General features: G+C 47.2%; 1 protein-coding gene across 1 annotated transcript in view; it reads left to right on the forward strand.

Moving 5' to 3' along the window:
- Positions 1-13,321, forward strand: part of NPLOC4 (NPL4 homolog, ubiquitin recognition factor) — a 64,413-nt gene that overhangs the window by 6,008 nt on the left and 45,084 nt on the right. Inside the window, exons 2-3 of the mRNA XM_069750751.1 lie at positions 6,106-6,186; positions 9,758-9,870. Coding sequence (XP_069606852.1) covers positions 6,106-6,186; positions 9,758-9,870 — 194 coding nt within the window. The remainder of the gene's footprint in view (positions 1-6,105; positions 6,187-9,757; positions 9,871-13,321) is intronic.

The following is a 13,321-nucleotide window of genomic DNA, read 5'->3' on the forward strand; positions in this document are numbered from 1 at the left end:
ACCGCAAACATCACGGAAAAGGCCAAGAGAGTCTAGTCCTTCTTCCGAAGAAGAGAATTCGGAAGAATCAGACCAGGAAGGAAGAGACGAATCATTGGGCAGAGGGAAAAGATATCACTTTTTGGCGGCAGATACAGATGAGCTTCTTCATGCAGTTCGTAACACCATGCAGTTACAGGACACGCCAGAAGAAACCTCGATCCAGGATGAAATGTTTGGCAGTTTACATGCTCAAGTCACAAAGGTTTTTCCAGTGTGGGATGAAGTTCCCAAGATTGATGTTCCATTGGCAAAGGTGGCAAAGAAGACCTCAATTCCATTTGAAGATTCCTCTGCTTTAAAGGATCCAATGGATCGCAAAGCAGGTGGACTGCTCAGGAGAACTTGGGAATCCTCGGCAGCAGTAATATGGGCCAATCTAGCTGCAACATCAGTAGCCCTGTCCATGCATTTATGGATAGACGATTTGGAGGAACATCTCAAAGCTAAAGGTACCTTCACACATAACGATATTGTTAACGATATCGTTGCTATTTGTGACGTAGCAACGATATCGTTAATGAAATCGTTCTGTGTGACAGCGACCAACGATCAGGCCCCTGCTGGGAGATCGTTGGTCGCTGAACAAAGTCCAGAACTTTATTTCGTCGCTGGACTCCCTGGAGACATCGCTGGATCGGCGTGTGTGACACCGATCCAGCGATGTCTTCACTGGTAACCAGGGTAAACATCGGGTAACTAAGCGCAGGGCCGCGCTTAGTAACCCGATGTTTACCCTGGTTACCATGCTAAAAGTAAAAAACAAACAAACACTAGATACTTACCTACAGCCGTCTGTCCTCCAGCGCTGTGCTCTGCTCTCCTCCTGCACTGGCTGTGAGCCGGAAAGCAGAGCGGTGACGTCACCGCTCTGCTTTCCGGCTCACAGACAGTACAGGAGGAGAGCAGAGCACAGCGCTGGAGGACAGACAGCGGTAGGTAAGTATCTAGTGTTTGTTTTTTTTTTTACTTTTAGCATGGTATCCAGGGTAAACATCGGGTTACTAAGCGCGGCCCTGCGCTTAGTTACCCGATGTTTACCCTGGTTACCGGCATCGTTGGTCGCTGGAGAGCGGTCTGTGTGACAGCTCTCCAGCGACCAAACAGCGACGCTGCAGCGATCCGAATCGTTGTCGGTATCGCTGCAGCGTCGCTTAATGTGAAGGGGCCTTAAGACTTCCAGAGACATTGTTCTCAAATCTCTTCCGTTACTTAAACTCGCAACAGGCTTTATGGCGGACGCTTCAGCAGAATCTGTACGCTTCGCCGCCAGAAGCGAGTCTTTGTCCAACGCGGACAGAAGAGCTATCTGACTAAAGACTTGGTTAGGGGATATCCAATCAAAAAAATAAACTGTGCGGAATCCCATTCTCAGGGAATAAAGTATTTGGCCCTATTGTAGATGACATTTTAGAAAAAGCCTCAGATAAAAAGAAGGGGTTCTCTGAGGAGAACACAAAAAAAAATCCAGCCCTTTCGTAGATCCCGACCTGGTCAGAAGGCAGACTACAAAGGGAAAGGGAAATCGGGGAGGTGGTCTTATCCCAAGGGTGGAAAGGGTAGAGACTCCATCTTCCCAAGTACAGGTGCAGGAAAGCCAAATAAATGACATCAAGGTGGGAGGTCGGTTACAGAAATTTCTAGGGGGTTGGCAGAAAATATCCCAAAATCCTTGGATTCTGCAGGTAATTGCTTAGGGGTACTAACTAGAGTTCTCCAACCGTCCTCCAGAAAGATTTGTAGTATCCAGACCCTGTCCGCTCTTAGACTCCTCTATGTGGATAAACATCCAGGAGTTGTTAGAGTTAGAGGCAATGATCCCGGTACCCGTCTCAGAAAGAGGTAAGGGCCATTATTCTCACTTGTTCTCAATAAAAAAAAACCTTCGGGAGACTCCCGAACGATCATAAATTTAAAACCCTTAGGCTATGTGCACACGTTCAGGATTTCTTGCAGAAAATTCCTGAGAATTCCGGACATTTTCTGCAAGAAATCCGCAAGAAAACCGCATGGGTTTTTGCCGCGTTTTTGCCGCGTTTTTTCCCGGACACTTCCCAATGCATTTTGGAGTGGGAAATCCGCAAAAAAAACGGAAAATTAATGAACATGCTGCTTTTTTGCCGCGATGCGTTTTTTTCGCGGAAAAAAACGCATCATGTGCACAAAACATGCGGAATTCATTCTAAATGATGGGATGCTTATTGTATGCGATTTTTTTTTTTTGCGGTTTTATAGCGTTTTTATCGGGAAAAAACGCAAAAAAACCGCAACGTGTGAACACAGCCTTAAACAGGTGGATCAGGTACAAAAGATTCAGGATGGAATCTATAAGGTCCACAACGCCTTTCTTAGACAAAGACATGGTGATGTGCACCTTAGATCTAAGCAATGCATACTACCATGTCCCAATACACGCTTCCTTTCAAAAGTTTCTGAGATTCGCCTGATGAACAAAGAAGTAATGTATCACTTCCAGTTCAGATGCCTCCCCTTCGGTCTTGCTTCAGCACCCAGAATATTTACCAAACTAATGTCAGAGATAGTAGCCTATCTAAGGAACCAGGATATTGCCATAGTGCCATATCTGGAGGACTTTCTGATAATGGCGAGGTCGGAGAAACTTCTCAAGATAGACTGCAGCTTCACACTCTCCATTCTACTGGACCTGGGGTGGATTGTGAATTGGAAAAAATCATGCCTGGTCTCAAATTCCAGAATGAAATTTTTGTGGGTCATATTAGATTCCAACGCCAGAACATCTTTCTTACCAGAAGACAGACATAAGGCCTTGATCAGGCACATACACCAATTCAGAAGGAATACCCCCTCCATAAGAGAGGCAATGAGGATTCTGGGCCTAATGACGGCATGTATACCCTGTGTGAAATGGAGCCAGTTCCACTCGTGAGGGTTACAGAAAGAGATTTTGAAATCTTGGAACAGGAGACAGGACTCTCTGGACAAGAAGATGATTGTTTCTCAGGTCAGGAAAGAAATCCCTAACCTGGTGGACCACACCGAAGAACCTAAAAGTGGGGGTTCCATGGGTCCTCGATCCCTGTGTCACTGTTACCACAGACGCCAGTCAATTCGGATGGGGCGGACATATAGAAAGGACATACTACCAGAGAGAATGGAGTCCTCAGATTGCTGCAAGGTCGTCAAATTTCAGGGAGCTTTTATGCGATCTGGAAGGTGCTATACCATGCCCAGTCACAGGTCAGAGACAGACATGTAAGAATACTGTCCGACAATGTGACAGCAGTGGCATTTCTAAGACAACAAGGAGGTTGGAAACATCCGCCGCTGCAATACCTAGCAGACCAGATCTTCAGATGGGCAGAGAAATCTGTCAAATCCATCTCGGCAGTTCACCTGGAAGGTGCCAAAAATCAGGTAGCAGACTTCTTGAGCAGAACGCCTGTACATCCTCGACAATGGGAACTAAACCCAGAAATATTCAGCAGTCTGTGTCAGCAGTGGAGAACACCTCAGGTGGATCTTTTTGCCACCAGGTCAAATGCAAAGACCAGAGCATTTTTCTGTCTCAATCCTCTAGATGAAGCCACAGGAGTAGACGCCTTGTCTCAGTATTGGGGAGAATGTCTCCTGAACGCATTTCCGCCTCTTCCTCTGATACCGAAGACACTCAGGAAGATAAGAGACGAGAGAGTAACCGTAATCCTGGTGGTTCCTTTTTGACCAAAAAGAAGCTGGTTCTCTCTACTATCCAGAATGTCAACAGAGAGACCAATCTTACTACCGAACAGGCAAGACCTTCTACTACAAAGGCCGGTGTTCCACAAAGACCCAGACTCTCTACACCTATCTGCTTGTATTCTGAACGGCGAACCCTAAGATCTAGAGGCCTGTCAGAGGATGTCATTACCACACTCCAGGCAAGCAGAAAGCCGGTGACCTCAGTGATTTATAACAAAATCTGGAAGCATTATTGTTCCTTTCTGGGAGAGGTTCCTGTGGATATTTCAAAACCCAACATTCCCAAAATCCTCGACGTCCTGCAACTCGGTTTTGAGAAGGGCCTCTGGCCTAGTACTTTACAGATTGCAGCACTTAGTGTCTTTTTTGATATGTCACTAGCCACCCATCCTTGGATAGAAAGATTTTCCAGGGCCACACAAAGAATGAGACCACTTGTAAGAAAATCAACTCCTCCTTGGAACCTAAACTTGGTCCTTAATGCCCAGTGTAAAACCCCATACTTGTTATCAGAAGATATGAGCATAGCCAATCTCTCCTTTAAAACAGCCTTCCTGATTGCCATCACGTCAGCTAAAAGATTGGGGGAGATGCAGGCTCAATCCATTCAGGATCCATATCTTCAGATCTTTGACGATAGAATAGTCTCAAAACTTAACCCAGCCTTCCTCCCCAAGGTAGTGTCCTCAACAAATATAAATCAGGAGACAATCCTTCCCTCATTCTGCCAACACTCTAGAAACACAAAGGAAGGGGTCTACCATAACCTTGACGTTAGGGAGACTGTTCTAAAATACCTGGGGGCGACGGAAGGTTGGAGACGGGACACTAACTTGTTCATACAGTACGAGGGTCCAAATAGAGGTTGTAAGGCAGCAAAATCAACCATTGTTGGGTGGCTCAAAACCATGATAAACCTAGCGTATACAGACCAAGGAAAGATCCCCACATATTCTTAGAGCCCATTCAACTCGAGCTATCTCTACATCATGGGCAGAGAAGGGGGAAGCCTCAGCAGAGCAAATTTGTAGGGCGGTGACTTGGACCAGTCTTTCTACCTTTGCCAGATACTATAAATTAGATGTCTCATCAGATCAGTTAGCTTTTGGTAGAAAAGTATTACATGCAGTAGTCCCACCCTAGTTTACCATCCTTTGGTATTCCTCCAATGGTGCTGTCAGGTGGTGAACTGGAAAACGGTAATTAGACCTACCGGTAATTGTATTTCCAGGAATCCATCCTGACAGCCCTACTAGTTCCCTCCCACTGCAAGTTTATACTATCGACTAATGTGATGTAACATTGGTGTATGACTGTTAATAAACTCTCTTTTGCATCCATCCAGATGTGATACTTAGAAAATCACTGGTGGGTGGAGTGGGGAGGGTCCTTTTAACCGCTTGTTATTCCTGTCCCACTAAGGGTAAGAACGACGTGCTCCAATGGTGCTGTCAGGATGGATTCCTGGAAATACAATTACCGGTAGGTCTAATTACCATTTTTTGACTTCTTAATTCACAGGACTGATTTCCATAGGTCCAGTCTTTGATCTTGCTCGGCCCAAACAAGTCTTCTCTTGCTTATGGTCCTCTGTAGTGACTTTACAGCAATTCAACCATAAATCATTTAATAAATCATAGGTTTAGCTCATATTCTGGTTTGTTTTACATGTGACTATTTAATTCTTGTTTCCATATGTGTAGCTTTGTACTTTTACGTGGATGGGCATTATACTACGTGACTGGCCAATATACTACGTAACTGGGCAATATACTACGTGGCTCTGTGCTGTATACTACATCACTGGGCAATATACTACGTCACTGGGCAATATACTACGTCACTGGGCAATATACTACATAGCTGGGCAATATACTACGTGGCTGGGCAATATACTACGTGGCTCTGTGCTGTATACTACGTCGCTGGGCAATATACTACGTGGCTGGGCAATATATTACGTGGCTGGGCAATATATTACGTGGCTGGGCAGTATACTACGTGGCTGGGCAATATACTACGTGGCACTATGCTGTATACTACGTCCCTGGGCATTATACTACGTGGCACTGTGCTGTATACTACGTCCCTGGGCAATATACTACGTGGCACTGTGCTGTATACTACGTGGCTGGGCAATATACTACGTGTCTGGGCAATATACTACGTGGGCTGGGCAATATACTATGTGGGCTGGGCAATATACTACGTGGGCTGGGCAATATACTACGGGGGCTGTGCAATATACTACGTGGACATGCATATTGTAGAATACCCGATGCGTTAGAATCGGGCCACCATCTAGTATATAATAATAATGGGAATCTTATTTTTATTTGTCTGTAGATCATCCGGATCCAGTCTCCGGAGGGGGTGAAGCGCATCAACGCAACCAAGCGGGAATCTGCTGCAACATTTCTCAAAAAGGTATGTTGTTTTCCCCTATTGACAGGGTTTTACTGCACTAATGCATCCATTATATACTGCTGTACCCCCATATTGCACAATTGATGGGATTCCCCTACTTAAAGGGAACCTGTCACCCCGTTTTTTGAGATTGAGATATAAATACTGTTAATAGGGCCTGCGCTGTGTGTTACTATAGTGTATGTAGTGTACCCCGATTCCCCACCTATGCTGAGAAATAACTTACCAAAGTCGCCGTTTTCGCCTGTCAATCAGGCTGGTCAGGTCGGGAGGGCGTGTTCACAGCGCTGGTTCTTCCTCAGCTTTACGTTGGTGGCGTAGTGGTGTGCGCCTGTTGAAGTGACTAATCCACTGTGGGCACGTGAACAAGCAGCGCGCGATCTGCGCTGTCATCCCTTTCGTCGGTGGGGGCGGCCATCTTCCTGGAGACGAAAGGGATGACAGCGCAGATCGCGCGCTGCTTGTTCACGTGCCCACAGTGGATTAGTCACTTCAACAGGCGCACACCACTACGCCACCAACGTAAAGCTGAGGAAGAACCAGCGCTGTGAACACGCCCTCCCGACCTGACCAGCCTGATTGACAGGCGAAAACGGCGACTTTGGTAAGTTATTTCTCAGCATAGGTGGGGAATCGGGGTACACTACATACACTATAGTAACACACAGCGCAGGCCCTATTTAACAGTATTTATATCTCAATCTCAAAAAACGGGGTGACAGGTTCCCTTTAATGCAATAACAATCTATCCCCAGCATAGATGATAAATGTGTGAATGCTGGAAACTGCGTTGAGGGAAGTGGTAGTTTGCATTCATGTCTGCTGCTCCATTCACTTTTATGGGACTGGTGGAAGTAGAAGAAGTGAATGGAGCTGTAATCAAGCCATAAAATTATTCACACGGTGAGTTTTGGGACTCCTGTTTTGGAGATCACACATAGTGAATGTACTCCCAGGACCCTTTGTATACTTTATAAGTATTTTTTATTGAATATCTTCAATAAAACACAGCACAAAACACAGCATGGTCAGAACCAGATACTGTTAATAATTAACTGTATTTCTAAAAATCATAGGAAGTCATTGCAGGCAAAGGCAGCGTAAATCACTGCCCGATATCAGCAGGATCAGGTTACCGCCTGTACGCTGCACAAAGGCTCAATATGTGCATTATGAATATGTCACTTATTTGTTGGGTTTTATTTGTACTTTTGTTATATTTAACCCTTTAGTTACTGAGCCAATTTTTACCTTAATAACCAGGCCAATTTTTACAATTCTGACCACTGTCACTTTGACGTTCTAGCTCTGGAACGCTTCAACGGGGAAGTGGTCTGTGCTAGAATGTGAGGTGAGAGTGTGCCACGGGGCAGTGCGCTGTCCTTTAATGTGAGATGAATGTGCCACTGGGCGGTGAGTGCTGCTGGATTGTGGGGTGAATGTTCCACGGGGTGTTGGACTGTAGGGGAATGTGGGGTGAGTGTGCTAAGGGGCGGTAACGTGAGTGCCACGGGTCAATGGGCTGTGCCGGAATTGGGATGAGTGCGTCAGGGGGCGATGGGCTGTGCTGGAATTGGGATGAGTGCATCACGGGGCGATGGGCTGTGCTGGAATTGGGATGAGTGCGTCACGGGGCGATGGGCTGTGCTGGAATTGGGATGAGTGCGTCACGGGCGATGGGCTGTGCTGGAATTGGGATGAGATGAGTGCGTCATGGGGCGATGGGCTGCGCTGGAATTGGGATGAGATGAGTGCGTCACGGGGCGATGGGCTGTGCTGGAATTGGGATGAGATGAGTGCGTCACGGGGCGATGGGCTGTGCTGGAATTGGGATGAGATGAGTGTGTCACGGGGCGATGGGCTGTGCTGGAATTGGGATGAGATGAGTGCATCACGGGGCGATGGGCTGTGCTGGAATTGGGATGAGATGAGTGCGTCACGGGGCGATGGGCTGTGCTGGAATTGGGATGAGATGAGTGCGTCACGGGGCGATGGGCTGTGCTGGAATTGGGATGAGATGAGTGCGTCACGGGGCGATGGGCTGTGCTGGAATTGGGATGAGATGAGTGTCACGGGGCGATGGGCTGTGCTGGAATTGGGATGAGATGAGTGCGTCACGGGGCGATGGGCTGTGCTGGAATTGGGATGAGATGAGTGCGTCACGGGGCGATGGGCTGTGCTGGAATTGGGATGAGATGAGTGCGTCACGGGGCGATGGGCTGTGCTGGAATTGGGATGAGATGAGTGTGTCACGGGGCGATGGGCTGTGCTGGAATTGGGTTGAGATGAGTGCGTCACGGGGCGATGGGCTGTGCTGGAATTGGGATGAGATGAGTGCGTCACGGGGCGATGGGCTGTGCTGGAATTGGGATGAGATGAGTGCGTCACGGGGCGATGGGCTGTGCTGGAATTGGGATGAGATGAGTGCGTCACGGGGCGATGGGCTGTGCTGGAATTGGGATGAGTGCGTCACGGGGCGATGGGCTGTGTTGGAATTGGGATAAGATGAGTGTGTCACGGGGCGATGGGCTGTGCTGGAATTGGGATGAATGCGTCACGGGGCGATGGGCTGTGCTGGAATTGGGATGAGATGAGTGTGTCACGGGGCGATGGGCTGTGCTGGAATTGGGATGAGATGAGTGCGTCACGGGGCGATGGGCTGTGCTGGAATTGGGATGAGATGAGTGCGTCACGGGGCGATGGGCTGTGCTGGAATTGGGATGAGTGCGTCACGGGGCGATGGGCTGTGCTGGAATTGGGATAAGATGAGTGTGTCACGGGGCGATGGGCTGTGCTGGAATTGGGATGAATGCGTCACGGGGCGATGGGCTGTGCTGGAATTGGGATGAGATGAGTGTGTCACGGGGCGATGGGCTGTGCTGGAATTGGGATGAGATGAGTGCGTCACGGGGCGATGGGCTGTGCTGGAATTGGGATGAGATGAGTGCGTCACGGGGCGATGGGCTGTGCTGGAATTGGGATGAGTGCGTCACGGGGCGATGGGCTGTGCTGGAATTGGGATGAGATGAGTGTGTCACGGGGCGATGGGCTGTGCTGGAATTGGGATGAATGCGTCACGGGGCGATGGGCTGTGCTGCAATTGGGATGAGTGCGTCACGGTGCGAGGAGCTGTGGTGAATTGTGGGGGGAGCGTGCCACGAGGCGGTGGGCTGCGCTCAAATTTTGATGTGTGTTACGGGACGATGGGCAGTGCTGGAATTGGCATGAGTGTGCCACTGGACAGTGCTGTGCTGGATTGTGGGATGTGTGTGCCACAGGGCGGTTGGCTGGGCTCGAATTGGGATGAGTGTGCCACGGGACAACGAGCAGGGCTGGAATTGGGATAAGTGTGTAACGGGGCGATGGGCAGGGCTGGAATTGGGATGAGTGTGCCATGGTGCAGTGCTGCACTGGATTGTGGGGTGAATGTGCCAAGGGGCGGTGGGTTGTGCTGGATTGTGGGGTATGTGCACCACGGGGCGGTGGGCTCTGCTGAATTGCTCACACAATTCCATGTTGGCACAGTGTCAATTTGTAAAATCTTTTCTCTCCTTGTGTTTTTTTTCCACAGGTAGCAAAAGAGTTTGGTTTCAGGAATAACGGCTTCTCTGTGTATGTGAACAGGAACAGGACAGGAGAGATATCCGCCAGCCAAAACAAGTCACTCAACCTTCTCAAAATTAAGTGAGTTCCCGGCCTCCTTTATCAGTGCCATGGCTGCCAGTAATGTTCAACAAGTACTTTCTGTGGGATTAGCTACAACTACAGGGTTGTGTCTGACAACCTAGTTATCGGCTGTTTTGCAAAATCGTGAAAGCAGCGTGAGGCTAATTTATTTCTTAAGTCCAGAGGAAAAGTAAAATCTTGCTGGTTGATGGGGTTCAGACTGATGAGACTGACTGATCTTGTAAAGAGATCTCTGAAATGTCCCGATGGTTTGGAGATGTGGCTGTGCTTGTGCACTTCCGCTGCATTCAGTTTCAATAAGACTGCTGGAGACAGCGAGTGCTGTTTTTTTTTTTTTATAAGCAGTTCCAGCGATAATAAATAGTGTGGTGGTGCATGCATGGCCTTCTTTTATTGCTATCTGGGCATATCATAGCCTTTTCCTGGGATCAGTGGAGGTCTCAACAGTCTGGACAAACTATGTAAAGGAAATCTGACAGCAATATGTCACCCCCCAAACTATTTATATTTGCATGTAGCTCTTTCAAAGACAGATCAAACAATACCTTAACATGGCCAGTCCATTCCTCCATTACTGAAAAATCAGCGTTTGAGTTGATTTGCAAATGAGTCTGGAGAGCTACTTGTAGATCTGAAGCCTCTGCCACGCCAGCTCTATTCTCCGCCCAGCAGCACCTTTTCCCGCACAAAGCAACATTTACTGAGAAGTCTACGCTCCAGTACCAGGCATGCCCACCATCATATTGATGTAGTTGTGCTGCACACTACATTCAGCCCCTTCCATAGTAACATAGTAACATAGTTAGTAAGGCCGAAAAAAGACATTTGTCCATCCAGTTCAGCCTATATTCCATCATAATAAATCCCCAGATTTACGTCCTTCTACAGAACCTAATAATTGTATGATACAATATTGTTCTGCTCCAGGAAGACATCCAGGCCTCTCTTGAACCCCTCGACTGAGTTCGCCATCACCACCTCCTCAGGCAAGCAATTCCAGATTCTCACCGCCCTAACAGTAAAGAATCCTCTTCTATGTTGGTGGAAAAACCTTTTCTCCTCCAGACGCAAAGAATGCCCCCTTGTGCCCGTCACCTTCCTTGGTATAATCAGATCCTCAGCGAGATATTTGTATTGTCCCCTTATATACTTATACATGGTTATTAGATCGCCCCTCAGTCGTCTTTTTTCTAGACTAAATAATCCTAATTTCGCTAATCTATCTAGGTATTGTAGTTCTCCCATCCCCTTTATTAATTTTGTTGCCCTCCTTTGTACTCTCTCTAGTTCCATTATATCCTTCCTGATCACCGGTGCCCTTTCATTGATGAGTGGGGGTTTTGAGAATGGAACCCTCACTGATTGCATATTGATGGTCTTCCATAAGGAAAATCCTTGGTTGCATTAGTTTATGCACTGGGCACTTCTCGCTCCATTACCCTTTCGGTCAATTTCTGAAGCAGATAGCGAGACTGTGGGAGGCAAGGAGAAGCCCACAGTTTACGGTGTGGCCACAACCCTACCCCTGAGGTTACTGGTAAATATATATCTGTGAGTGATGGATGAGGAATGTCCTGGCAGAGCTCTACTTACGTATCTTCTGTTATAGCAGTGTTTCTCAACTCCGGTCCTCAAGACCCACCAACAGGTCATGTTTTCAGGATTTCCTTAGTATTGCATAGGTGAAGGAATTAATGCTTGAGCAGGTGATGAAATTATCACCAGTGCAAAGCTAAGGATATCCTGAAAACATGACCTGTTGGTGGGTCTTGAGGACTGGAGTTGAGAAACACTGCATTACAGGGTCAGGTAGATCTGATGTACTGGCTCTACTAGTAAAGGAACAAAAACTGATGGATTTTGTTATGTTCAGTGCAGGGGGCACTACCTTAAGTTAAATACCGCCCCCTACTACCTGCACTAGGCACAACACAGTGATTCGGTATTTTCAGCAATCTGTGCCGACTTCAATCACTGGAGCTTGTTTTAATTTGTCCCATCAGCTCGGAGCAGCTCCAGAGGCTTAATATTGTTTTCTATGCAAGCAACTTTCTGTGCCAGGGAACTTCTCACATATAAATGTGTCCTGGAATCTTTCAGGCGTCTCGTCATCACCGGACTGGAGACACATGATCAATGGCCGAGTCTGCTGCTCTCCTGTCCCTAGAGGGGGACATTATGCAGAGCCCTTCAATTCGGTTTGTCAGGCTCTGATCTATGACTATAAGCAGTCGGACGTGCCCACTGTTCTGACCTGTTGGGCAATATTTTATTCCGGGCCCTATAAGCACTAAAAGTATAATCAGTGAGCATAAGAGTATTTATTAGCTCCCTAGCTAATCAACCCTTTAGGACAGCCTATTTTTTGTTTTCGTGTTTTAATTTTTCTTTCTCTTTTTCATAAAGCCATAACTTTTTTTTTTCTTCTTACTTTACAGTTTGTGTGTTGTTTTTTTTTTCACCCCCCCCCCCCCCCCCCATGAGCACACCGTCAAAAGGGTAACGATAGGATTTTTATTTTTTTCTAATATTAAAAAAAACATTTTGCTGTTCCCTTTTTTTCGGTCACCTTAGGGGATTTGAACCTGTAGTTTTTTAATTACTTCTGCAATCTACTGCAATAGCTGCGTAAATAGTGAAGCCCAGGCCTTGGAGAACTAACAAGTCAGCAACAAGGGCATTCAATTGGCCCTCGGCTGCAATGCCAAACCCATCAGCACCACATAATCAAGTCGTGGGGTAGCCGACAAGTGCTTAAACGCACAGACCAGATGGAAGAGCTTATATACTGATTGATAACTAAATTTAAGGGGTTAATGGGAGTCTGTCAGCATAGAATGACTGTTCAAATCAAGATCCGAGTGCCTGTGCTTGGTTTGAGCATTCATTCTGTGCTGTCAGCCCCTGTAATGGCAACGATCGGTGGTACCGCTAATCTCTGCTGTGAGAGGCATATGCCGGCTATGTAACTCATCTGTCGTCTTCCGTGTGTGGAGCAAGGTCATATACATTAAGGGGTTAATTCAACTATTGCCAGGGGTTTCAAGACCCCAAAATGTAACAATTTCCATCTACTGGTAACAGTGGGGGATCAGGCTGCAGGAAGTTAGAGCTGTCACAGGTTAATACTTGTATGGGCCTGGGATGAACGCACACCATTAGCAACTGGTGTCCCAAGCTTACAAAAAAAAAACAACTTTTACCGTGTTTTTCGGACCATAAGACGCATCCACAAATTTGGTGAAGAAAAAGAGGAAAAAATATTTTTTTATGTTAAATGCGGGTCTGTCTTATAATACCAGTGTCCGTCTTACAAATCATATGTCCCTCATCCTGGTATCTATATAACCCCCATCCTTGTGCTGGCATATGCCCCCCTGTGCTGCTGTCAAGCACATGCCCCCCTGTGCTGCTGGCAGACACATGCTCCCCCGGATCACTATATGCC

Source organism: Ranitomeya imitator, chromosome 2 (genome assembly GCF_032444005.1).
Source record: "Ranitomeya imitator isolate aRanImi1 chromosome 2, aRanImi1.pri, whole genome shotgun sequence".
Lineage (NCBI taxonomy): Eukaryota > Metazoa > Chordata > Amphibia > Anura > Dendrobatidae > Ranitomeya > Ranitomeya imitator.